This window comes from Martes martes (assembly GCF_963455335.1).
Source record: "Martes martes genome assembly, chromosome: 13".
Lineage (NCBI taxonomy): Eukaryota > Metazoa > Chordata > Mammalia > Carnivora > Mustelidae > Martes > Martes martes.
This window is the reverse complement of record NC_137901.1, coordinates 63037699-63064275: the sequence shown is the minus strand read 5'-3', so window position 1 is coordinate 63064275 and position 26577 is coordinate 63037699. Positions and strand designations below refer to the sequence as shown.

Sequence of the window (26577 nt, the reverse complement as noted above, 5' to 3'; positions counted from 1 at the left end):
TTTAAATCCATAAGAGAACCTGTTAGCACAGCCTTGTACCTCCTGCAGGCCAGGCACTGTGCTAAACGAAAGCAAGAGCAGAATGATAAATACAGTCTTTGCCTTCACAGAGCTCAAAGTCTAGTAAAGAAGCAGAAGATCTTCACTACCCTGGGTAAGCAAAGAGTTCTTAGAGAAACATAGAAGCGGAGGCCTGGGTGGCTCAGTCAGTTGAGCCTCTGGCTCTTGATTTTAGCTCAGGTCGTAATCTCAGGGTTGTGAGATGGAGCTCCATGTCGGACTCCATGCTCAGCATGGAGTTCCTCTCCCTTTGCTCCTTCCCCAGCTTGTATGCTCTCTCTCTCTCTCAAAATAAAGTGGGTTAAAGCCTCTGCCTTTGGCTCAGGTCATGATCCCAGGGTCCTGGGATCGAGCCCCGCACTGGGCTCTCTGCTCCGTGGAGAGCCTGCTTTCTCCTCTCTCTCTGCCTGCCTCTCTGCCCACTTGTGATCTCTGTCTGTCAAATAAATAAATAAAATCTTTAAAAAAAATAAAAAATAAAAAAAAAAATAAAAGCATGAGCTATAAAAGAAAACAATGTTATAAGCTGAAATTCATCAAAAGACCAGTGGTTACCAGGTAGAAACCACAAGGCAGGGAGAGGGGCTGACTACAAAGTGGCAGCATGAGGGAATTTTGACATGATGGAACTGTGCTCTGCATCTTCACTGTGGGACTGGTTACATGACCCTACACATTTGTCAAAGCTCAAAGAAGGATATATCAAAAAGGAATTTTAGTGTACTAAAATAAAAAAAAAAGATACTTTTAAAAGTACAGTTAAGCAAGAATAAAAATAAACAACAATATAAAAGAAAAAAGTACAGTTAAGCAAATGAATGGTTAAGTCACTAAGAGAAAACATTTGCAACACATTTGTCTAAAAACTTTTATCTGGGGCACCTGGGTGGCTCAGTGGGTTAAGCCTCTGCCTTCGGTTCGGGTCATTATCTCCGGGTCCTGGGATTGAGCCCCGCATTGGGCTCTCTGCTCAGCAAAGAGCCTGCTTCCCCCCCCTCCCCCATCTCTGCCTGGCTCTCTGTCTACTTGTGATCTCTCTGTCAAATAAATAAATAAAATCTTTTAAAAAACTGGAATATACAAAGAACTCCTATAATTCAATAAAAAATATAAATAACAAAAAAGCAAACCAGATCATAAAAAATGGGCAAAAGATTTGAACAGAGCTCAAAAGAAGATATATGAATGGCTAACAAGGACATGGAAAAGTATTCAACAACATCATTCAAGGGAAAGGCCATTAAAACCACGAGGTACCACTCCACAACAGAAAGGCTAAACTTTACAAGTCTGACAACATAAAATGTTGCTGAGATTGTGCAGCAATTGGAATTCTTATGCAATATTGATGGGAATGTAAAATAGCATAACCACTCTGCAAGTAAGCAAGAAAAAGAAATACAAGACATCCAAATTGGAAAGGAAAAAGTAAAATTACATGTTTGCAGAAGCCATGGTCATATGTCACATCTACACATTTTTCACACACACAAAAAAAAAAGTGTTAGAATAAATTCAGCAGTCATAGGACACAAAAATCAACACACAAAAAATCAGTTGTATTTCCATTCACTGACAATGAACAACTTGGGGAATTAAGAAAACAATTTTATTTACTAGGGCATCAAAAAGAACAAAATGTGGGACGACTGGGTGGCTCAGTTGGTTGGGCGGCTGCCTTCGGCTCAGGTCATGATCCCAGCGACCTGGGATCGAGTCCCGCATAGGGCTCCTTGCTCGACAGGGAGCCTGCTTTCGCCCTCTGCCTCTGCCTGCCACTCTGCCTGTGCTTGCGCTCTCTCTCTCTGACTAATAAATAAATTAAAAAAAAAAAAAAAGAACAAAATGCTTAGGAATAAACTTAACCCAAGGAGATGATACATGAGTATACCTGTATACTTTGCTAAAATTAAAGAGGACACAAATAACGGAAAGACATCCCATGTTCATGGAATGGAAGACTTAAGATGTTAATATGAACCAAGCAATCTATGGATTCAATGCAATCCTTATCAAAATGCCAAAACAATCTTGAGAAAGAAAAACAAAGCTGGAGGCCTCACACTTCCTTATTTCGAAACATAATACAAAACTATAGTAATCAAAACAGCATGCTACTGGCAACAACACAGATATATAGGCCAATGAAACACAATAGAGAGCCCGAAATAAACTGTCACGTATATGGTCAAATGATTTTTGACAAAGGTTCTGAGACCATTCAATGAAGACAGGACAATGTTTGCAACAAATAATGCTAGGAAAATAACTGCATACAAAAGAATGAAGTTGGACTCTTACCCAACACCATACACAAAAATTAAATCAAAATGGATCAAGGATTTATAAACTTACTGTCTAAACCAATAAAACCTTCGAAGAAAATACAAGACAACAGTGGATTTAGAAGTGATTTCTTGGAGGGGTGCCTGGGTGCTCAGTGGGTTAAAGCCTCTGCCTTCAGCTCGGGTCGTGATCCCAGAGTCCTGGGATCGAGCCCTGCAACAGGCTCTCTGCTCAGCAGGAAGCCTGCTTCCCTTCCTCTCTCTCTCTCTGTGTCAAGTGGATAAATGAAATCTTTAAAAAAAAAAAAAGGGATTTCTTGGATATGATACCAAAAGCACAGGCAATAAAAGCAAAAAGAGACAAAAGAACTACGTCAAACTTAAAGAAATAACAAAGTGAAAAGGCAATCTACAGAATGAGAAAAAATTTACAAGCCATATATCTGAACAGGGATTAGTATCCAGCATATATAAAGGATTCCTACAATTTAACAAAAATACAAATAATCCAATTTAAAAATGGGCAAAGGGGGGCACCTAGGTGGTACAGTTGGTTAAGTGTCTGACTCTTGGTTCCCGATTAGCTCATGAGCTCATGGTTGTGAAATCAGGTCACATGTTAGACTCTATGTTCAGCACAGAGTCTGCTTAAGTTTCTCCCTCCTTCTGACCCTCCCCCAAACCATGCATGCACACATGCACACCCTCTTTCTCTCAAATAAATAAAAATTTTAGGGGCGCCTGGGTGGCTCAGTGGGTTAAAGCCTCTGCCTTCGGCTCAGGTCATGATCCCAGGGTCCTGGGATTGAGCCCCACATCGGGCTCTCTGCTTAGCAGGGAGCCAGCTTCCTCCTCTCTCTCTCTCCGCCTGCCTCTCTGCCTACTTGTGATCTCTGTCTGTCAAATAAATTTAAAAAAAAAATTTTTTTTAATTAAAAAAATGGGCAAAGGACGTGAGTTAGACATATCTCCAAATATACAAATGGCCAACAAGAATATGACAAGATGTTCAACATCATTAATCATTAGAGGAATGCAAATCAAAACCTTAACAAGGTATTACTATATACCCTTTAGGACAGCCACTATTAAAAAAAAAAACCAGAAAATATTAAGTAATAAGAATACAGAAAAATTGGAACCCTGGTGCACTACTGGTAGGAATGTAAAATGGTGCAGTCACCATGGAAAACAGTATGGATGTTCCATGATAGATTAAAAATAGAATTACCATACGACCCAGCAATCCCAATTCTGGATATGTATCCAAAAGAACCGAAAACTGGATCTTAAAAAAGAGATATTTGCATGTTCATGTTCAATGCAGCATTATTTACAACAGTCAAGAGGCAGAAGCAATCTAAATGACTCAAAGATGAATGGATAAAGAAAATGTGATATATTCATACACTGAATACCATTCAACCATAAGAAAAGAAGGAAATTCTCTCATGCTACAACATGGATGAACCTTGAAGAAATTTTGCTAAGTGAAATAAACCAGTTACAGAAAGACAAATACTGCATGATTCCACTTACATGAGGTTTCTAAAGTAGTCAAACTCTAAAAATTGGAATGCCAGGAGCAGGGGGAAAGAGGAAAAGGGAAGCTGTTCAGTGGGTTAATGAGTTCCAGTTTTGCAAAATGGGAAAGTTCAAGATCTGTTGCCCAACAGGGTGCAATTTGTTAACACTACTGTGCACTTAAAAATGGTTAAGATAGTACATTTTATATTATGTTCTTTACCACAACTTGAAAATTTAAAAAACAAGTAACCTAAACCTTGTTTCCCTAGACCCAGTTAACAACCCTCTGAGGTCAGTTTTATTACTACCCCACTTAGAGAAAACAAGATGAGGTCTCCTCATACCCCTCCCAGGGCCGGTTTCTGATACGTAAAATGAGGTGACACAGCACAGACAAGACACGGAGGGATTTTAAAGCCACGAGGGAAATGCTAACACCAAATAAACTCCTGCAAGAAAACAGGCCTATAAGTCTGAGGCACTCTAAAAGGAGACTGACACTAAGGCCCCAGTCATCAGAAGATTTGCCCCAGCTCCTCCCTCAGGTTAGCTCAGTGGGGACAAAGCTGACACCTGCATGAAAAGCTCAGAAAAGCACACAGCTTTTCACTAGTGGTCCTCTTTAAAGAATACTCAAAGACTACAATGACAGCCTGAAAGTTTCATTTCATACACTTATTTCCGAACCTAAACCAAGAGTAGGACTCAACACATCAAAAACTCTATCCAAGAAGCTGGGTTACCGTTAGGGTTCACTAAGCTACTGCACTTCTAGTGCTTAGCAGAGTGCACGATGCTCAGAAATGGGTAGGAGGATAGCACAAGGATGGTGGAGATGATAATGACAATAATACTAGCAGCAGCCAAGAACCAAGGCCAAAAATACTGTAGCAGGCCAACAGGGGATGCTTCTGGCTCCCTGTAAGCCAAGTGTGAGGCTGCCTGAAGGACAGCCGTGAAGACACAGCCATGGACAGCTGAGATGCGGGATGAGCACCGTGACGCCGGTGGCCAAGGCTATGGGAAGACGACAAGAAAAGTGGGTGGGCAAGGAAGTCCAAGTTGAAAAGTCAGGAGCAAAGAGATGAGAGGGAGCAGAGGGCAAAAGAGCTGGGGGTAACGAAGTACCTACTGAAGGTGCGCAACAGTGGAGCGTAAGCTCTAGCTTGCCCGGGTTTTACATACTGGCTCCACCACTTACAAGCTGTGTGACCTTGAGCAAGTCACTTACTCTTCCAAGCTGTTTCTTCATCTGTAAAATAAGGCTGATATGAGTACGTGCTTTCTATAAAAAGAACATCACACCTCACACTGCAATTATAAAGGAGAAACACACAACAGCAACTAGACAGAATTTTATAACATTGTTTTATTGTGTGTCCTAATCATTTTTGGCGTTACTTTCTGGTTTTTAAAAGAATTACCACTTTTACATTTAGTTATATGAAATCTTTGTAAATACCTTGTTCTGATCATTAACTTCTATTAATGCTTCTTAAGAGATAATAGAGCCTTATGGTTCAAAATCCACAAGGAGGTGATAGGTAAGATTATTAACAAGACTTCCAAGCTTCTTAAAATGTCCGTGTTTTCTTGGTTGCAATCAGAGGGTGCTGAAATCAGCAGGGGAGGCTGCTAAAACACTAACTCCTGGAACTGGTCACTAGGTCCAAAGAGCTTTGACACAGCACCAGTGTCCACACAAGATGCTGGTGGAGCCGGAAGCCACGAGCACTGAGAGGGGGCCTCTTCCTTCGCAGGTGGATGCCAGATGGTGGTGCATTTATCTCCACTCAGTCCCCCAGAGCCATGGAGCTCTTTCATCTTATTCTGGAAGCATGGTGCAAGAGGTAGAGCACCTGGCTCAAGATAGCAATCTTCAGTTTCCAGTTTCCACTGCTTCTTCTAAAAAGCCGAGTGACTGGCCACCAGGCAATGTTAATTATCCTCTCTGGGCCTCAGCATCCCAATCTCTAAAACAGACCTGCCACCTGCCTCACTGCCTCCTTCCCAAGTAGGACTGTTGGATAAAGCATGTGCACAACTATGCCCAAACTCCTGGGCCAAGCTCAACCCCATCTTCAGACAGCTCGCCCAAATCACACACGATGGGGAGGATGGTGGAACTGGGAGCTTTTTTTTTTTTTTTTTTTTTAAGGTTTTATTTATTTGAGAGAGAGAATGAGTGAATAGGCATGAGTAGGGAGAGAGGCAGAGGAAGCAGCAGACTCCCCAATGAGCAGGGAGCCCGACATGAGGCTCGATCCCAGGACCCCTGAGATCATGACCCGGGCCAAAGGTAGATGCTTAACAGACTGAGTCAACCAGGTGCCCGGGAACTGGGAGCTTTTTAAACAAACTTGGGCTCAAGTGATCCCAGACATCTAAACCCTCCACTTATTTTCCCAAAGCAGCAGCTGAAATTAGAAAGAGTGAATTGCCAAAATTGCACTGACAAAACTAGGATAACAAGGTCTTGGGACTCTTAGAAATGAAAAATAACTCATTTTTAAATATTCACTTATTACAAAGTAACTTTTCAAATGAACTTTCCACTATAGGATAATTTAAGGTTTACAGAAAGTTCTCATACGCCCTCATCCAGTCTCCCCGGTTGCTAATTATCTTACACTACACACTACCATTTGGCATAATATGGAAACCAACATTGGTACCTTTCTATAACTGAATTCCAGATTATTGGAATTCCACTGGTTGTCCCACTTATGTCCTTTTCCTGTTCCAGGATCCAATCCTGGACACCACACTGTAGTTAGTACTATAAAGTAATTTCTAATACACTCCGTCAGATTTTAAGATTAACAAATTTAAAGAACTAATTAATAGCACTTATTAATGTTAAAATCTAAGGAATATAATTTTTGTTATGTTTTATTTGGCCTTTCTCTCTGATGCTGAGTGGTAATTTATTCAATATACATAACGCTCTTCAAACCAGAGAAACAAAATTGGAAAAAATATCTTGAGCAAATAGCAATTTACACTAATGAGCTGACTTGTTAAAAGTGTAAAATCTAGGGGCACCTGGGTGGCTCAGTGGGTTAAAGCCTCTGCCTTAGTCTCAGGTCATGATCCCAGGGTCCTGGGATCGAGCCCTGCGACGGGCTCTCTACTCAGTGGGGAGCCTGCTTCCTCCTCTCTCTCTGCCTGCTTCTCTGCCTACTTGTGATGTCTGTCTGTCGAATAAATAAATAAAATCTTGAAAAAAAAAGTGTAAAATCTAGTCATAAAAATGATTTTTAACTTAGCCAGGAAAACACAACCTATTCAAAAAGGGAATGTTTCCTTATCGATTAGTGTGACGAAGTAGAAGCTTATTATAATGACATTCTAATAATTACTTCTCTCAATAGTCTTTATTTAGTAAAGGTGGTTTCAAATCAACAGTTGGGTTTCTTTGTTTTGTTTTGTTTTTTTAATTTCAACTAGGTTCCATGCCCAGTACGGGGCTTGAACTTAAGACCCTGAGATCAAGAGTCGCACACTCTGCTAACTGAGCCTGCCAGGTGCCCCCAAATCAACAAGGTTCTGAACCTAAGTGTATAACAAACACAAGGAAGAGAGAGAAAAAAAATTAATCCAAGTAGCTTATGGACCCAGTACACCGTACATATACTACCAGTCTAAAGACAAAAAGAGCTGCAAAAAGGGGAAAAAAAAAACCAAAATTGTACTGAGTTGGTTTGGTGCTGTAGTGGTAATGGGTGTAGCACTTCTCAAACTATTCTGTGCACAGGGTAGGACTAAGCAAACAAGTAAATCTACTGATATTGGAAGCCAGAGTTCTCACTACAGAAAAAAGGGAGATACAAATATGAAACAGGAAAAGGAAGCAAGATCCCATAATGCTGGGTTGGAACAAAAACAAACAGTACAAACTCCCATAAAAAGAGACACACACAGACACATCCATACACACACATGCACAGAGACAGACGGACATACACGCACACACACCCCCAGCTGGACTGAAAGGTCTGGCAGCAGCAATATCCCAGTAGCAATGAACACACCCAGCACCAAGATCCTGGCTTCTAAATACCATCTTCCATTCAAAGGAACCAGAGTTCCATGGGAAAATGCCTGCAGCAGGAAAGACACAAGATGAGCCTGGTAATAAGAGATGTTCAAAATAAATGAGGACATGTCAGAAGGATGCAGAAATCAGCCTGAAGGGGCTTCCCTTTTAATATATCAATTACAATATAAGTATCAAAACGAACCATGACAATAACAGACTATAACAGACAATATGACAATAACAGACTATAACAATTGAATAGAAAGAATCCATGAATCCATACTGACAGTAAAAAATGAAAAACAGAAGCCCTCTTTTATAGTAGACTACTAAAAGAAAAAGAAAAAATCATCACTATTTAGCAATTATCACAGTGGTTAACTGATTCAGGCAAGAATCATTAACAGACGCTGAAAAACAATGGGTAAGGCTATCTCCCTACCAAGTACCTGCCAATCACAAAGGTGGAAAGGCACTTTTCCCCAAAGAAATGTAGCCAATGCCACCCTACCACGTGATGAATGTTAGTATCGCCATTCCTGCGACAAACTGATGGGCTGTGCTTCCAGACGTATGCACCGAGGAGGACTCAATGATCTGGGGGACTGTACCTGCCAAAAATGCATCAACTAAATCTGATCATAACAATCTGATAAACCCAAAATGAGGAACAGTCCATAAAATGACTGACTACTTTTTCACAAGTCAGTAACACGAAAGACAGGAAGATGTTCCAGATTTTAAAATATGAAACAGACATCAAAATTAAATGCAACACATGACCCCCCTGGTTGGATCCTGGCTTGGGAAAAAAATGCCGTAATGGGACAACTGGCAAAATGGGAACATGGCTAACAGTACTACATCAACGTTAAACTTCCTAAATTTGACAACTACACTGTGCTGATAAAAGAATGGCCTTGTTCTTAGGAAATACACACTGAGGGACTTAGAAATGAAGGGTCATGATGTCTACAACTTAGTTTCAAGTAGTTTCCCCCATAAGTACAAAATACATCTGTACACACATGCCCGTGCACACAAATGTGTGATGAGTCTAATGTTAATTAGTGAATCTAGGTGAACTTTGCAACTTTTCTGTATGTATGCATGTTCCCAAAGTAGAAAGTTTTATTTTCATTTGTTTTTTTTTTTTTTAAGAATGAAGCATCCCTCTGCTTCCCTTTGAAGGAAGATATGCTAACATCTTAATTCTTTTTGGAATTAAGCTGCCTCATACCAATAAAAAAAAATGTTGACCATTGGGTCCTTGGGATTTAGTTTCATTTTTGCTCTTAGGGGACCTCTCAACTGAATGATTTTGCTCATGTCAATGTTCCCCTAAATGGCCACTCTAATTCTAAATTATCTTTGGTGAAATCATGCCATTTAGATAAATAAGCACACAAATTTGAGTTATAGCATAAATACATGTGAAAACCAGGAGCTCAACCTGGAGTTGTTGCAGATCTAGGTTTAGACTGAGACAAAGACATGAGGTTCTGGGAACAGCCCTGGAAGTACTGCCTATGTATTTTAGGAGTGAGGAACCCCAGCCTATCAGCCATGCCACCTCTAATTGTGAATCTCACTAAACTAAAGCTTCTGGTTGATGAAAAGTTTAGGTTAAGAGGCCTCTCCAAGAACCAGACCCTACAGACAAAACAAAATAAGACTGAGGAAAGTTCTCACAAAATCTTGTTAAAAAAAAAAGTACAGCTACGTGTGCTAGCCTACAAAGATCTCCAGAACACTGTCCACTGAAAAACTCAAGAAATTATATAATAAGTAGAATTCCATTTGTATAATAGTCCATGTATGAAATTTCTGTAAACATTAAAAAGAAAATCAACATCATTTTTCCAAACTGTCCCGGGCTTTCACTGTGGCTCATTCTGTACGTGCATCCCACCCGCACTAATGGGGTGGAGGGAGCATCTGAAGGAGTGGCCCACAAATCACTGAGGGTTGCAGCACAAGCCTGCCTTGGCCCTAAATGAACCTCATCCCTTTCAGGTACTTCCAGGCCTCTCACTCTGCCCTGTAAGATCACAAAGCCAGGGATAAATCAACAGACCCAGAGACCCTAGGAAGCAGCCAGTAGCACTCAAAAGGCCTCTGCATGGGGCGCCTGGGTGGCTCAGTGGGTTAAGCCTCTGCCTTAGGCTCAGGTCATGGTCTCCAGGTCCTGGGATGGAGCCCCGCATCCGGCTCTCTGCTCAGCAGGGAGCCTGCTTTCCCCTATCTCTCTGCCTGCCTCTGCCTACTTGTGATCTCTGTCATATGAGTAAATAAAATCTTAAAAAAAAAAAAAAAGAAAGAAAGAAAGGCCTCTGCATCAGAGGACCTGATGTCAATCTAAGCAATGAAGGTCCTGGAACCTCCCATCTCCCAGCTGATCCTCTTGGGATGCCCTCTGCAGTGGCTCTTGCCCCTTATCCAGCGCCTCAGGGAGCCCCAAGCAATCCTCTCCACAGCCATAAACTCCTATGGAAGGTCTTGTGGAAACAAAGCTTCCAAGACAGGGAAGAATAGGGTGGACACCTGAAGGCTCTGTTAGTCCAGGGCTCTGCTCTCAGCCCTGTCCTGTCCAACACAGAGTAGTCAACAGCTGAGGGCAGGCAGGCAGGCAGACAACAAGGTGATCAAACTGATGGCTGGCTTCGAGGGATCTGGAAGACAGCCTACAGAGAGAGACTGGAGGGAGCAGGGGCACAGACTAGGGACAATGACCAGGACAAGCTGGCTGAAACAAAGGCCACACCAAACAGAGAAGGCAGAGAAAGCCAAAAGGCAAGTATGACAGTTCTTGCACCCACCAGCTCTCAAACAAGATTTGTGCTGTGCAATGGCCCAGGGAAGGGCAAGCCATGTCCTCCTGCAGGGGGAAGTTGGTTCCCAAGCCTCTGTGCCCAGCAAATCCATCAGAGAGGAAGCCCCACCCACCCACCCCAAAGCCTTGCTGCCCAACGCCCACCCCCACCCCAGGATGGGTGGCTGCTGAACGTCAATGAGGATCCATGAGGAAGTCTTCACCCACTCTCACCTCGCCGCCCAGCTCACCCCCACAGGAGCAAGCTCCCCCCAGCGTGAGGCCCAGGCCAGCTGGCTATGCAGCACTCCCCCCCAACACATGGGTCCACCAAAGGCGTTCTTGCAGGCAGCCCAAGGCCCTCATCCTCACCACCCCCCAGGGGCAGCTGCGAGGCCCGCTGGCTAAGGGAGCTGCTGCTCTTTATGTCAAAATATAAATAGCCATTTGTGCATTTGTTCAATAACTGATTTCTGAGTGCCCACTCTGTGCCAAACTAGGCCCAGGGGACACAACATGAACGTGACAAAGAGTAAAACGTGTCAGTATGAACAAGCCTAGCCCTGTCCAAAGCACTGCGGCTGTTTTGGGGGCTCTAGGAAGCCACATACACCCCCTCTCATACCATGGGAATGGCTAGACTCATTTAGCGCTCACTGTGTGTCAGACAGTGCTCAAAGCCACTTCGCTCTGCTGCCTCCCAGGTGGGGGCTCTCTCCCAAGAAACATGCCCTTATGCCCACACGCCCATGCACCCAGACTTTTGGGGGGGAGGCGGGCAGGGAGTCCCTACACTCTCTAAAGTCTATTCGGAGTTAACATGAATGGCCTTTTTGTCAGATGTGTTAACAGCTCTATACACATTGATTTTAATTCTCACAGCATCTCTCTCCAGTATGTTCTATTATGTCTGCGTTACAGATGAGGAAATTGAGGCTCAGCACAGTCACAGAGTGGGCAGCACACAGCGCCCTGACGCCCAGCCATGTAGCTCTAGGGTCCATGCTCTTAACCCACCACACTGGACTCACTGTGTTCTAAACCACAGTCATTCCTTTTCCAAACAGCCTGTGTGAAGCAACATCAGACCTGGGCTTTCCTGCCTCCCAGGTCGATGCCCAGAAGCCCCAGGACATTCTGGGTCTGCAGCTCACGACGCTCCAACCATGCCCCACAGGCTATTCACCCTCCCCTGGACTTGCCCTGTCAAGGCAACCATGTCCACGCGGATGCAACACATAGCCCAGCTTGGAGCAGCAGGACAAAATGTGACTGACTTTCACTAAACACCCCGAGTCAACTGGTAAATCACACCAGAAACAAAAATACAGCTAGCATGGAATAACCATACTTAGGGCCCACCCACCATTCTGGCAAAGTGTTGGCCCAAAATTGGTTCTCCGGATGACTGACCCACTCTGTAGACTCGAAGAGGAAGGGACAATTCACCAACTCCTCAGCACCCCAAATACAAAAGCACATGGGATGAAGGGAACAATCTGGCAGTGGACAAAAGACATTTCACCAGTCCCTTGCTGTCTACTAGTCTCACATGCTGTCACTGATACATTCCACTCAGAGTCAAGAGACTACCAATATTTCCCTACGCCAAGCACCAAGGCAGGCAGAGGAACAGAGGTAAGAGATCACCCAGCAGGGAGAACTGAGAACTAGATCACCTGCCATGATGGCTAAGAGGAGGACAAGCCTCAGTGCTGCCAAACTGCCCAGGGGAGGGAAGCGGTGAGGTAAGTCCTGGTGAGATGGCCTAGGAAGCAGGACCAAGGAAGGTTGCAGGCAAGAGCAATCTGGGCCAGAGGAACAGCGGCAAGGAGGTACAGACCTCTCTGGCGAAGTGTGGGACAGCAGCACATTTTCTGTTCCAAAGACTGGAACGGCCAACTGAAACAATGACCTGACTCCCTGCCACCTGGGCCAACCGGAGCTTTAACCACAGTGCTTCCTGTGCCCTCAATACTTTCCGGTGGTGACGGTGCCCAGCACACAGCAGGTGGGAGCTGGCGACAGTGCCCAGTACACAGCAGGTTGTGGTGAGGGCTGGTTACAAGGCTGTGGGGAGGCGTCACCATTCATCTCCCAGGGCTGCCAAGTGCCAGGAGCTTCTTCCTGGTCTCTGCAGTAGCCAAAGTGTGCAAGGGGAAAGGCCCACTTACTCTCAAACTGTTCAAAAGATAAATTATGTGCACACATGAGGGATAGGACAGGTCAGCTACAATGCTAACAACAGGTAAGTCTGAGGATATGCAGGTGTTCTTTGCATGAGTTTTATTCCTGCAACTTTTCTTTAATTTTGAAATTATTTCCAAGTTTTCTTTATATATTAAAAAAAAAAAAGACAATTCATTAGCTAGCTAGTGAGGTTGGAAAGTGTGTTAACCCTACATTCCAACTAAAAAGAATGAAATCATTAAGCTAAAAGCACAATCTGCCAGCAGAGCGAGTTCTACAGTGTTACAGGAAGGCAGGCTGTGAAGGAAAGAGCTCAGAACTCGGAAGGCACCTGGCAAGCCCAGGTGCAGGTTCAACTTCCCAGCTACTCCTATGAGCTTCAGCCACATGTGCTTCTAAAACCGCCACACTCTCCTATCCATTAACTCAAGTGCTGCTCCAGAAGCAAGGTGCTGCAGCCACAAGTCAGTTCACTGACAATTTCCTAGTTCAGCACAGAGAGCAGGCCCCTCTGGGTCCCTAATGGCAAAGGGGAAAGAACCCTTAACTCGGAACCAACTCACCTGGTTTTGAATCCCAGCTGTGCGACCTTACGCAAGTCATTCGCCTCTCCCAGCCAGCTTTCCCAATAGCAAAAAGAAGACAGCTTCCAGTCCCACCACCTCATCAGGCAGCCTCACTGAACACAAGCCTTTTTAGAGAGCTGGGACAGAGCTCACTTGGAGGCGGCAAATGTTTTCTCAGCTATGTATGGTGGGGTCACCCTAGACTGAACTGTGGCTAACACCATGGCATGATTTTCCATCATAATTGAAGCTAGAAAAACACTTTCTGAATCAGCAATTACTGCTGCATTACCTGCATACATAGAGAAAGAGACAACGAGAAGATACCACCGCCACTGGCTCCTCAGAAGCCCCTCCATGCTTGTTGCCCCTAAGCAGAGGTCTCACCACAGCCCCAGGAGGGAGATAAACACACACCACCACTGGTCGTTAACGGCTAACCATGAAAGGGATTTGACGGGATGGCTAGTTCTATCCCTTAGATCAGAATATTTAGATAAAAAAGGGTCTGCGCCCTCACCTGGAGAACCACTGGGTCTGTCATGGGAAAAGATGTGGCCCGGAGTTCCACAGCTGGGGTTAAGGATGGCCAGTGCAGGACACACACAGCTGGGGTAGACAGAGCCACAGCCAAAGGCACGTGATGGGAACACAGGCCAGACATCTGGGCTGAAATCTCATCTCAGCCACTTAGTTTCGTGAACTCTCTGTGATTGTTTCCCCGTCCTTAAAATGGGGCTAATAGCAGTCATCTTACCTCACAGGAACCACCAGAGAGGTAAGCAATGCACATGTCCATACACATCAGAACAGCACATGGCATGTAACACATCCTCAATCAACCTAGATCAAACACGCATTAAGAAACTTTGCCAAAAGCTCTGTTGCCCCCACTCTATGAAAAGCCTCACACCCCGGCCTATACCAGTAAAGAGCCAAAGCTGGCTGGGCCCTGGTCCTCAAGGACTCCCTCCCTCCTGGGAAGCAGGTTCTGCCTGATGCCCTCCTCACACCCAAGTACAGGTCAAAGCTGGGACTCCTACAGAAAGAATGCACATTAAGACCAGGGAAAGTCTCCTTCACAAGAACCAGCCAGCAGACCTCTGCCTGGAAGGACAAAGAGCACATACAAGCACCCAAGGAGAACATCTGACCCCAAGTGAGACCTGCCCTTGCTGCTCAGCCAAAATCAGGGAACCAGTTGGAGTCCCCGGGATTTCGCAGAGCAGCTCAAGATACCACCAGGAGCCACTGCAAAGTTCTGATCTGAAAAGTCATGGAATGCTAAGGATAACTTTGCTTCCTCCCTTCCCCAACTCAGACCTCAATACGAGGTCTCCTAGGAAGCCCTCCCCTGCTACAAATGACTGGTCCACCACCTCTGCTGCCTGCCTCTAAGCCCCCATACCCGAAGATCTGATTTACATCTAGTTTCTGCTGCCATACCTCAAGGGCACTCTAGAGAAAGGGGTTCATTCAGTTCATTTGAGCATCCCCAGTGGCAGGCAGACAGTGAGCATCTGAAAACTTTTTGAACTGTTGCGGGCCAGTTGGCAGGATACATGGACAGCAAAGGAAAGGGAGCTGAGGACATCAGTCACCTCTATCATCCAGGCAGGAAATGCTGGACCTGGAACCAGAGGCACCCCAAGGAACACAAGCATGATGTGTGGCTTGGTCCCACAGAGTCCACCTGAGGGACTGAGAGGCAAAACTGGGACCCAAGAGCCAGAACAGAACGATGTCCCTCCCACCTCTCTACAGATGCAGACATGTTTTCTAAAGATTTTAATCACAACAAGCCATAAATCCATAGGCTCTCGTCCTCAAGAGCCCATTCAATACTCCAATACTCCAAACACAGGCCTTTTTTGCTTCCATTCCCACTAAGGCTACCCCACAACCAGTCACCCTGCTGCGCAAAGAACCATCAGAAGCAGCGAGCAACCAGCTCTACAGGGAGCCCAGAGAAGCATCACAGGAGTGACTCCAGGTTGAGTATGGGCCCAGGGCCTTGGCCACCAAGTAAATACTGGGGAGAAGACAGCACTCTGTAAGGATGACAAAGGCAGAGAGGTGTGTCATATCTGCGGTTAAGAGCCCTCGCTGAGGTATTATGGAGAGTGGCAAACCACTGTGTCCCCCAGCCAGCCTTTAATAGAGAGACCGGACAGAGCTCACAGACAATGGCCCTGGACATTTCTGCTTTTCATGGGCCCCTTCCTCCATAAAAGATAATATTAAGAATCATACTTTCAAATGCATCGGTATAAAGACAATAAATCTGTATGTGTATATCATAACATTTTCTTTGACCTAAAAGGTCAGGGGTTTTTCCTCGCTGATTTTAAAAGGAGACCACTAAAAGCATTCACTGCGGGTCCCCAGCACCAGGCCTCCTGTGCCTGACGGATAAATCCGCCCTGCACATGGGGATTTGATTTTTTTGTTGTGCCATGCAGGAGGGGGTACACAAGAACAGGTAGAAATAGAAATTATCCCGGACTTTCCAGTGGCCATGGTGCTGATTCCCGATCACAAGCTTACTTATGAAAACACAAGCTCCGAGGGGAGTTCCAGAAGCATTTAATTATCACATTGAAGGAACACTCCTAAGTGCCTGGCAATGTCCAGGCTCCGACGGCGGAAACCCAGCCGCAGCACCAGTCTCTGCCCCAGGAAGCTTGCTTCCTGCGTGCGATGCTTGGCGGACTCCTAGTACCACGGTGGGCCAGTCTCTGAGCTGAGTAGTTCTCAACTGCAACACCTCACTGAGTGACAATAAGCAACGCGGCTACCGCTTTGCAGCCGAGGAGCTTCCAGGGCCGAGACGCGGGCACCAAACCACTGCTGAGGGAAAACGTGGGAAACCAGGTGCTTCCACGAGCTGCTCTCTCGACCCCCGAACTCCAGCCTGACCCCAGCCGCTGCGCAAGGTGGGAGCGCCCCAGGGGCGCAGCTCCTTGGCCAGAGAACTCCCAGGCCCTAGAAGTTAGGTCGGGCCACGCACATCACTCTCGCTTCCGTCATTCTCAAAGCACGCAGCGCTCCACGGAACACGGATCCAAAGGTAACATCCCTCGAGAACAAAGTTCCAATGATGTACGAGGCGCCCTGAGCCCAGGTAAACTCTCGGCACAGTCCCGGGCGAGGGGCACGGTCCCGGGCAGGGGGCGCGGCGGCTCGCGGCAGGCCTCGCCGGCGCCCTCCTGGGGCTCGGCCCCGCGGGGTGGAGGGACTTCCCGGGCGACCCGGGCCCCGAACATTGCCCGCCCTGCCCCGCCCCGCCCCCACACACCGCCCCCACCGCGCCGCGCCCACCGCGCCGCGCACCTGGCCGCAGCGGCTCGGTGACGGTGAGCACGAGCAGGAAGAGCAGCAAGAAGGCACCGCTGTCTGCCTTGGGCACCATTTATCCTCCGTTCATCGTCCCCGGGGCGGCCGCGTGACCCCGCGGGGAGGCCGGACCGGGCCGGACTGAGGGTCAGGGGACCGTGCCGGGATGAGGGTCAGGGGACCGGGCCGGGCTGAGGGTTAGGGGCCGGGCGCGGAAGGGCGGCGGGAAAAGGCTCCGACTAAGCCGCGGCTAAAATGGGCCGCGGGCTCCCGCGCACTCTCGGCCTCAGTCTCGCGTTCCGACTCCGGCTCCGCGCAAGATGGCGGCCGTCCTGCTCAGCTCCGCACCGCCCCCCGCCCGCGCCGCCGGCGCCGGCCAATGAGTGCCGAGGCGGGGGGCGGGGCCTGCACGCTCCCAATGCGTATGGACTCCTGGCCGGGCGCAGGGCGGAGCCTGGGCAGCTGTACCCGAAAGGGGCGAGGCCCGAGGCTGGGACGGCGGGGGGCGGGGACTGAGAGGCGTGCCCGGCGGGACTATAAGGAGTTAAGTGTGCCATTGGTTAAGCGGAGAGGTGGGACTCGGGGGTGGAGCCTGGGCGGTAGGGCCTACTGAGGGCCGGGATCCCAGGGCAGGACGCGCAGGGCAGGGGAGGTGGGGGAGGGGTAACCAGGCCAAGAAGACAGATACAGAAAGGGGCGGGGCGCGGAGAGACGGGGAGCAGCCCGGGGGGGCGGAGCGTGAAGGAAGAGGAGAGGGATAGGGAACCGAGGTGGACAGGGTGAAGCAGGACCCTGGGGCACGAGGGGTCGTCACACCTTGCATACCTGCAGAGTCACGTCCAGTCAGCGGCCCAAGAGTGCTCCCTTAAGTGGTCCTCTAAAGGCCGAACCGTTGCGAAAAAGGGACGAGGAAAACGGGACGAACCCAGACAAGCTTTGAGGAAGTGGGAAGATGGGGGAATGGAGGATCCACACTGCAAGGAACAGGCAGGTGTGGCTTCACCAGCACACACTACTGGAAAGGAAATAGCTTAAAGGAGTTTCGTACAAGAAGAGCTGACAGGGAAACCCAGATCTTAGACTCGGGAGCAAAGCTGGCCTCTGAAGGAAGAGCCCTGCCTACACAATGTGGGAGGAGGGGGAAGGAATGTTGGGCACAGCTGCTGTCACAGCAGGCCACATCTGCAAGGAGGAAAGGCTCCAGAGACCATGCTCCCAGTGCTGGCCTCACACCTGTCAGGGAACAGATTGTCTGTGGAAGAGAACACAGCAGATGGAGTGTCCCACTAGGAGAGGAGCAAGCTGTCCAGTGGAAGGACCACCAGCCACACAGACAAGGCCTAGTACAGGATGTCAAGGCTGGGGAAGAAGGTGAAGTTGGGAGGAGAGAAAAGGGGGGGGACCCATTTTAGCTTGGCCCACCTCTCACCCCACCAACTTACTCCCCAGGAGCAGTCCTCCCAAGTCCCTTCAAGGCATAATCCTCCTGAATGTCCCAGGATTCCAGGCTATGACCCTCAGGGTCCCTGAGAGAGGTACCCACTCCCGCTGAGTGGAGATGGCCAAGATAAAACCCAAGGCTAGGCCAGACCTGCCTGCTCCTGCTCCCTCCAGGCGTGCCCTGTGGCAGGTGCTAGACAAAGGGCCTATCACAGCAGAGGGGGCCCCCCTACTAGCAGAAACAGTGGTCCCTGTCCAACACTGCCCTGGCTATTTGCATTGTCCTCATGGAGCATTCCCAGGAGCAGCTGCTACACTCAGAGAGACCCAGGCCCAACCTTCAATGTGCCCAGGGAGCCCAGCCAAGGTTACAGGCTGGGCAGACCCCAGGGAGGGAAGTCACAGCTAAGAGCAGATATCTCCGCCAGCTGTCCCCTTGCAGAGCCACTGTTAGAGAAGCAGGCCAGCAAAGGTTCAGATGGGGAGGGAGAAACTCGAGAAGTCCAGCCCAACCGTGCGGGGAGAAGGAAAAGCCCTGGCTTCCAAAATTGCAGTCACGCTGGGCCAAGAGTCTTTGCCCCTCCTGAAACACTTCTACCTTTGGCTCTCCTGCACAGCCTGCAGACTGCCTGTGTAGACACCACCAAGGACCTCTAGGGCTGAAGGAAGGGAAAAGAGGTCAGGGATATTTTGCCCCAGCTCCCTCCCTGTGGAGTCACTGCCTCTACACTCTTCCCAGTTTCCAGTGACCAACCTTCCCTTCTTCCAGGGGTCTGTAACTACCCTTAGGGTACCCTACTGTTAACTCCACTCCCATCTTTGTAAATAAGATGACTTCATTAAACTGTCCTCAGACTGCCCCAGCTTGAGTATGTTTCCTGCTGGGACTCAGAATGACCATCCAGCCCAGATTTCCTGAGATGCCCCATGTTATAATAATCAACTCCACAAGGAGGCCTGGCTCCTCGTTTGGAAGCACCGGCAGACCAATGTGTTCCCCACAGCCCCCGCCTACCTCAGGTCTCAGCCAAGCGCAAGGCCACTCTCCGCTGGCCTTTGGTCCGCTCCAGCCCCCTGGCTGGCCTTCCAGGGTTCCAAGTCCAAGTGGCTAAGGCCAGAGCCTCATTCCCCCAGGGCACTCCTCCTTTATGACTTCACCCACTGAAGTCACCTGGGGGACAATGCTGAACGTTCCACCCCAGAGTCTTGGCCTCTAGGAGGCAGGGACAGCAGGCTCGGCCAGCCCAGAGGACTCTCTGTCCACAGTGTAAATGAGGACGCAGCTGGCCCATGTCCCGCAGGGATGTAGAGGGCAGCCTCAGAGGCACTGGGCGCTCCCGGCACCATGGATGACGCTGCCGTCCTCAAACGACGAGGCTACATCATGGGGATAAATTTGGGAGAGGGCTCGTACGCAAAAGTCAAATCCGCTTACTCTGAGCGCCTGAAGTTCAACGTGGCGGTTAAGATCATCGACCGCAAGAAAGCCCCCACGGACTTCTTGGAGAAATTCCTTCCCCGGGAGATTGAGATTCTGGCCATGCTAAACCACCGCTCCATTGTCAAGACCTATGAGATCTTCGAGACATCGGATGGCAAGGTCTACATCGTCATGGAGCTTGGGGTCCAGGGTGACCTCCTGGAGTTCATCAAAACCCGGGGAGCCCTGCATGAGGACGATGCTCGCAAGAAGTTCCACCAGCTCTCCTCGGCCATCAAGTACTGCCATGACCTGGACGTCGTCCACCGAGATCTCAAGTGCGAGAACCTTCTCCTCGACAAGGACTTCAACATCAAGCTGTCCGACTTCGGCTTCTCCAAGCGCTGCCTGCGGGATGACAGCGGCTGCATCATCCTCAGCAAGACCTTCTGTGGGTCAGCGGCGTACGCGGCCCCCGAAGTGCTACAGGGCATCCCCTACCAGCCCAAGGTATATGACATCTGGAGCCTGGGCGTGATCCTCTACATCATGGTCTGCGGCTCCATGCCCTATGATGACTCCAACATCAAGAAGATGCTGCGCATCCAAAAGGAGCACCGCGTCAACTTCCCCCGCTCCAAGCACCTGACCGGCGAGTGCAAGGACCTCATCTACCGCATGCTACAGCCAGATGTCAACCGGCGGCTGCACATCGACGAGATCCTCAGCCACTGTTGGGTGCAGCCCAAGGCGCGGGGCCTGTCCTCTGCAGCCATCCACAAGGAAGGGGAGAGCTCCCGGGGTGCTGAGCCCTCGCGGACCCCTGAGACCCCTGACAAAAAGTCTGCCACCAAGCTGGAGCCCCGGGAGGAGGCAGGGCCCGAGACACAGTCCGAGCCAAAACCCAACGAGGAGGAGACTTTGCAAGTGCCAGTGTCAAGGCAGTCGGACACCATGGGCCTTAACGGAGAGCTGCCCGGCAGGGTGACAGAGGAAGAGGCCCTCCCACAGCCCTCACAGACACACACCTAGCGAGCCTCTCTTGGCCCAGGGGGCCAGCCGGGAATGAAGCAGAGTTCATGGCTTTAAGCCTGAGCTCCAGAGAAACCAAGGGACAAGGCAGAGAAGGAAGATTGTCCTGGATGAGCCACTATTTTCGTCAATTTCTTCTCCCCCTCTTTGAACTTGGTAACCCACATGGCTAAAGGAGCAATAAATCACTATATTAGTGCAGACCCCAAGGTGAATGTCTTTTCCCTAGCTGACTGTGGTTATCCAAGGAGAGGATCCTGCACCCCCCACGTTCCCAAACTCCGGCTCCCCACTCTCGGATCGGATGGCACCTCATTTCACCTCTAGTTTGGGAAGATACATCCCCGTGTGCCCAGCCTGACTGTGACCTCAGGCCCTGGACCAGAGCAGAAAGCTGAGCAAGGAAGATGCTCTTTCAAGAGGGAGGCCATGAGTGTGGTGCTGGGGAGCAGAAGGGGGCACGGAGAGGATAGGACCAAGAAGGGCAAGGGGGAAAGGGGGCTGCCTGCAGCAGAGGGGCAGGAGACAGGGGCTCCTCTGGAGCTGGGGCTGAGGATCTGGGCCCTCAACATCTCAGTGCCACTGCCTCCCCAAGGCTGCCGGTGGGGAGGCGGCCTGCAGGAGGCCAGTAGACCAGCCTCTCAGCCCCTCTTGGGCTCCCTACCCTGGTAGGCAACTCATTTCTTTCATTCTGTCCACCAGGGCTCCCCCATGGCCAGCCAGCACCCAGTTCTGGACACCTCCTGAGTCATCCTGCCCGTGGTCATATCTGCGGCCCACCCCCGACCCCAGAAGTGGCGCTAGTTAGGGGAGGGGCTTCAGGATGGCCCAGCCCCACCCAGCCTATGTGTCCCACAGTCACTGCGTGGTCTTGGCCACATCCCCCTCCCTTCAGGTCCCAGTCTGTCCCCAGCAGTGATGCTCCATGCCAGAGTGGCTAAGCGGACATTGGCAAGGAGAGAGGACAGGTGTGCTCACAATGTATGCCTGTGCCCTGCTGCCATCAGTGTCCTTTAGAGGGAGCAGCCCTGCCTTTAGCATCTCAGGCTGCTGTGCCCTGCGCGGCCCACCCCTGTCATTCCCAGGCTGTTCCCCCTCACCTCAGCTGTGGCAGCCCCTTTCTCTTCCTCCTCAGCACTCACTCTGGACAACCTCATGTGGACCTGCAGATTTGACATACCAAGAGGACAAATGCCTTCAGACTTACCCACCCTCTGCCCGTGTTGGTGACTCGGAAAGTTCCCAACCCCAGGCCCCAGGAGAAGCGGGGTCCAGGGAGTGCCCTGGCTCCACTCTCTTTGCGCCCTGGTGCACATCCACTCCCCATCTCTGCTTGGCTCCCACCCTCCCCACAGCCTCTGTCATACATTCTATGTCTTCCCATCTCCGTGCTCCTGGGTGTCTGTCATGAACCCACAGCACAGCGATCTCCCAGGCCTCTACCCGCCCCATGATTCCCCCAGTGGCCAGCGCCTCCCTCCTGCGCACAGTCCAGATCCCACGGCCCTCAGGAAGGATCCCAGTGCCTGGCCTTGGCATCCCGGGTCTGGCCTCCTCCTGACCTCCCACCCCCCTCCCTCATCCCCACACCTCCACATACACGTCCCATAATCGTGTTTGTAGATGCTTCCCTGCAGATCTTACCCATGTCTCCAGGATTAGCCGAGGGGCGGTGGCCTCCACAAAGCCTTCTGAGCTTGGCAGCCCATCACTCTAAGCTTCTCTGGGGCAGGCCTGTGAGTGCTGAGGTCCAGGAGCAGAACCGGCCCTGGGCAATACTGGGGGAGCCACCCAATTTCCCCCCAGAGACCCCAGGAACCCAGCATCAAGCAGATTATCCAGTGGCAGAGTAAAATTCCAGAGCACACAGGGTTAGCTGGAGTGAGGACATCCTGAGGACAAGCTTGTGAACCTCCTTGCCCTGGTCATCTGTGGCTTGTTGTGGTCATCAGGGTGGTGGGCAATGAGCAGCAAGAGGGCCTGGGAGCAACTCACTACAGCCTAGCCAGAACACAAGCCTGGGCAGGAGGAACCCCACAAAGGAGCATCTACTGTGTGCTTTACAAGTAGAGAGACGGCTCAGAGAGGGTGGGCAACTGCCTGAGATCACACAGCACAGAGTGTTGGCCCAGGTGACTGAAGCCCACTCCTCCCCAGGTGGCCTCATGTTCCAGGCCACTCCCAGGGTCAGCCCTGGCTCAGACCCCTTCGGTGACCCTCCCTAAGGCTTTAGGATCAAGACCCCCACCATAGCCTCTAGGGTCTGCAGGGCTCCCTCATGTCCCTGCACATTCCCACCACTCTGTGTCCTTTCAAGCCATCATGAGCTCTAGCAGGTCCTCGTCCCCCTCCATGTAGCAAACTCCTCAGACCTCAGCCCTCCCAGCCTCCCTAAATCCAGTCCCAGTTTTTCCCTCACAGCCCCGTGTTCCCGTGCCAAAGGTTGCCATCACTGGGCATTTGAGCTGTTGGTGTGACATGGAAGCTCCCTGTCCTCTGGGCTTCAGGAAGGCATGGGTCCTGTCTAGTTCATCAGCGAATTGCAGCATCTGGAACCAACCCTCAAATACCTATAGGGTGAGTGGAGAAATGGAGGAAACTGAAACTCAGAGGGAATTGGCCTTGCCAGAGTCCCCAGTTCTCCCACGCACAGGGCTACAAGCTGAGAGTAGCCCCTGGAGGTCGCAGGTCCAGTGAAACACTTCCCCGCCGGAACCCACCAGCAGGGCCTGCCTCGGTGTACGTGTGCTGGGTGAAGCCACCTGCTCCCAGCCCCCGAGGCTCAGCTCCTATCTACCCCTCCCCCAGGCCCCGGGAGCCAAAGAAGTCACACGGCCCTGGGCAAGGGCAGAATATGAGGAAGCAGAATCCACAAAAAAAGGGGAAAACGGGTGGGTCAGCAGAGTCAGCTAAAAAGGCCGACATGCAGGGGGTGCCCCAGATAGAATATTCGGGAGTGCAGAAGAAGGGCCGAGGAGACTGTCATGCTCCTGGGTCCTGGCCTGCAAGTCCTCCTAGCCAGCCCCTCCCAGGAGGCAAAGGTTCTGGGCATTGTTGCCAAAGACATCCCAGGAGAGAGCAAGCATCAAGCCAAAGGCACTGCAACAGAAGCCCCAGAGAGCAGGGAGCAGGCCTCAGGGAGGCTGTGGCTGCTGGGGGGCTGGACACCGGCCACCCCGCCCTGGAGAGCTTCCACATGAACCTCCAGATGCAGGGAGCTCCCCGTGTGCCCCAGGTGGGTCTGCGTGTCTGCCTGGCATGTCCTGCCCCTCATCAACCTGGTGGGGCCCTACAGATCCTCTGCACACTGGCCCCTCCATCCCCTCCTCTCCCGACCACCCACACAGAGGCAGGCCTCCTCCTCCTCCCCCTCTCCCCTGAACACATAGCACATGGCGTGCCCACGTGTGGCCACAGGATGCCTGTGAAGGAGAACAAAGGAGCGGCAGGGCTTCCCAAGCACCTAAGGAGACACATTCAAGATGCCACATTCCCCAAAGCAAAAACAAAAGGGTTTTCGTTGCTTTCTGGTGCAAAAGATAGCTTGAGAGATGTAAATCCCAGAGGTCCACCAGGCCACATGCCCGCTCCTCACAAAGGTCCTGAATGACATAATTCAGGACCTCCGCGCCCCCCCACCCTGCCGCCCCAACCCCAAGCCTGCTCTTAGGAGGACCCCCAGCACCAAAGCTCTGTCCAAGGCCCTGCCCACTCAGGGGTCAGCGCACCAGACCTTCTGTCTCCCTCTGACGCTCAGTCCCTGCAGGTCCACCCTGGGCCAGCCTCCTCTTGTGTGGTCAAAGGCACTGGCCTCCACTCCCTCTGAAGCCCATTCTCTGGACACTCTGCCAAGGACCATCTTAAAATGTGACTTGGATCCTGGCTCTTCCGGCCCCCTGAAATGGCTGCTCGCCACTTCCCTTCTCCTCCACCCTCCCTCCACACAGTAAGACTGAGCAATTCTCAGAACAAGCCATCACCTCTCCCAGGCTCTCCCCTGCCTGGATGCCTCACCACTGAGGTGAGGCCTGGCCCCTCAAGTCCCTGGCCTGACTGAGGCCTGGCCTGGCCTCCAGGCAGGCCCCAGCCCTTGGAACATGCATCTGCCAGTCTAGGGCCCAGGGCCCTGCTGGCCCTCCCAGCCCACACACACCCTGCCTGCCACAGTGGCACTCCTCTGCCCAGCCTTCCGCCCCGAATAGGAGCTGCTCTCATGCACAAGGCTGGCCAGACCAGCGCCATTCCTCTCAGGCACTACCAGTTCCAAGGACACAAGTCCTAGAGAGGGTTTTCTTCACCCTCCAAAGCAGCTGCGGGCCATTAGCCCTAGTGGGACATGATCCAATGCAGGGTCAGTCCACACAGAAAGGAGAAGGAAATGGGCATGGGGCCATTACTCTGGCTTGACCTGAGTGGCCCTTCCTTGGGCCTGACTCATGACAAGGAAACCACAGCGAGGAGGAGGAGCAGGGAGAGTTACCGCAGTCCTGGGTGCCACCTTCCTTCTAGCAGGCGGGGAGTGGGCACTCCTGGTAGGCCAACCTGGCTTCCAGGGTTCCAGGGGCCCCGGTTCCCCCAGCTCAGTCCCTACTCCCGGCAGGCTGGCTTTATGACTTCACATGCTGAAGTCACGCGGGGACAATGCTGAGCGTTCCACCCCTCCAAGTCCAGGCCCAGCCCAGCCAGACGGCTCCCCACAGTGTAAATGAGGACAATGCCCGCTGGCCCACGGGGGGAGGGGATGTAGAGCGCAGTGCCGCCAGCCGCTCCTGGCACCATGGATGATGCCGCGGTCCTAAGGAAGAAGGGTTACATCGTGGGCATCAATCTTGGCAAGGGGTCGTATGCGAAAGTCAAATCCGCCTACTCTGAGCGCCTCAAGTTCAATGTGGCAGTCAAGATCATTGACCGCAAGAAGACGCCCACTGACTTCGTGGAGAGATTCCTTCCTCGGGAGATGGACATCCTGGCAACCGTCAACCACCGCTCCATCATCAAGACCTACGAGATCTTTGAGACCTCTGATGGGCGCATCTATATCGTCATGGAGCTCGGGGTCCAGGGCGACCTCCTTGAGTTCATCAAGTGTCGGGGAGCCCTGCACGAGGACGTGGCTCGTAAGATGTTCCGCCAGCTCTCCTCAGCCGTCAAGTACTGCCACGACCTGGACGTCGTCCACCGAGATCTCAAGTGCGAGAACCTTCTCCTCGACAAGGACTTCAACATCAAGCTGTCCGACTTCGGCTTCTCCAAGCGCTGCCTGCGGGATGGCAGCGGTCGCATCATCCTCAGCAAGACCTTCTGTGGGTCAGCGGCGTACGCGGCCCCCGAAGTGCTACAGGGCATCCCCTACCAGCCCAAGGTATATGACATCTGGAGCCTGGGCGTGATCCTCTACATCATGGTCTGCGGCTCCATGCCCTATGACGACTCCGACATCAAGAAGATGCTGCGCATCCAGAAGGAGCACCGCGTGGACTTCCCCCGCTCCAAGAACCTGACTGGCGAGTGCAAGGACCTCATCTACCGCATCCTGCAGCCGGACGTCAACCGGCGGCTGCACATTGACGAGATCCTCAGCCACTCCTGGCTGCAGCCCCCCAAGCCCAAAGCCATGTCTTCGGCCTCCTTCAAGAGGGAGGGTGAGGGCAAGTACCGAGCCGAATGCAAACTGGACACCCGGCCGGGTTCGCGGCCTGAGCACCGGCCGGACCATAAGCTGGGGGCCAAAACCCAGCACCGGCTGCTGGTGGTGCCCGAGAACGAGGACAGGATGGAGGACAGGCTGGCCGAGTCCTCCAAGGCAAAAGATCATCATGGCACTGGAGCTGAGGTGGGGAAAGCGAGCACCTAGCGGTGCGGAGGGC

General features: G+C 50.9%; 3 protein-coding genes across 4 annotated transcripts in view; 2 read left to right on the top strand and 1 right to left on the bottom strand.

Moving 5' to 3' along the window:
* The window catches only part of DGCR2 (DiGeorge syndrome critical region gene 2), a 92339-nt gene extending 75206 nt beyond the window's left edge, over positions 1–17133 (bottom strand). The window contains exon 1 of one of the 2 annotated variants that reach the window (XM_080821538.1): positions 16816–17133. In XM_080821538.1, coding sequence (XP_080677664.1) covers positions 16816–16894 — 79 coding nt within the window. In that variant the 5' untranslated portion in view covers positions 16895–17133. The remainder of the gene's footprint in view (positions 1–16815) is intronic. The other variant, XM_080821539.1, reaches the window with a different exon arrangement.
* Positions 17134–19603: 2470 nt separating this feature from the next.
* TSSK1B (testis specific serine kinase 1B) lies at positions 19604–20906 on the top strand (the record flags this gene model as incomplete). The annotated part of the gene is made up of 1 exon (XM_080821839.1): positions 19604–20906. One exon carries the CDS (start codon positions 19604–19606, stop codon positions 20708–20710), a length of 1107 nt encoding a protein of 368 aa, XP_080677965.1. The 3' UTR covers positions 20711–20906.
* Positions 20907–25487: 4581 nt separating this feature from the next.
* On the top strand, positions 25488–26564 carry TSSK2 (testis specific serine kinase 2; the record flags this gene model as incomplete). The annotated part of the gene is made up of 1 exon (XM_080821722.1): positions 25488–26564. One exon carries the CDS (start codon positions 25488–25490, stop codon positions 26562–26564), a length of 1077 nt encoding a protein of 358 aa, XP_080677848.1.
* Positions 26565–26577: the final 13 nt, after the last annotated feature.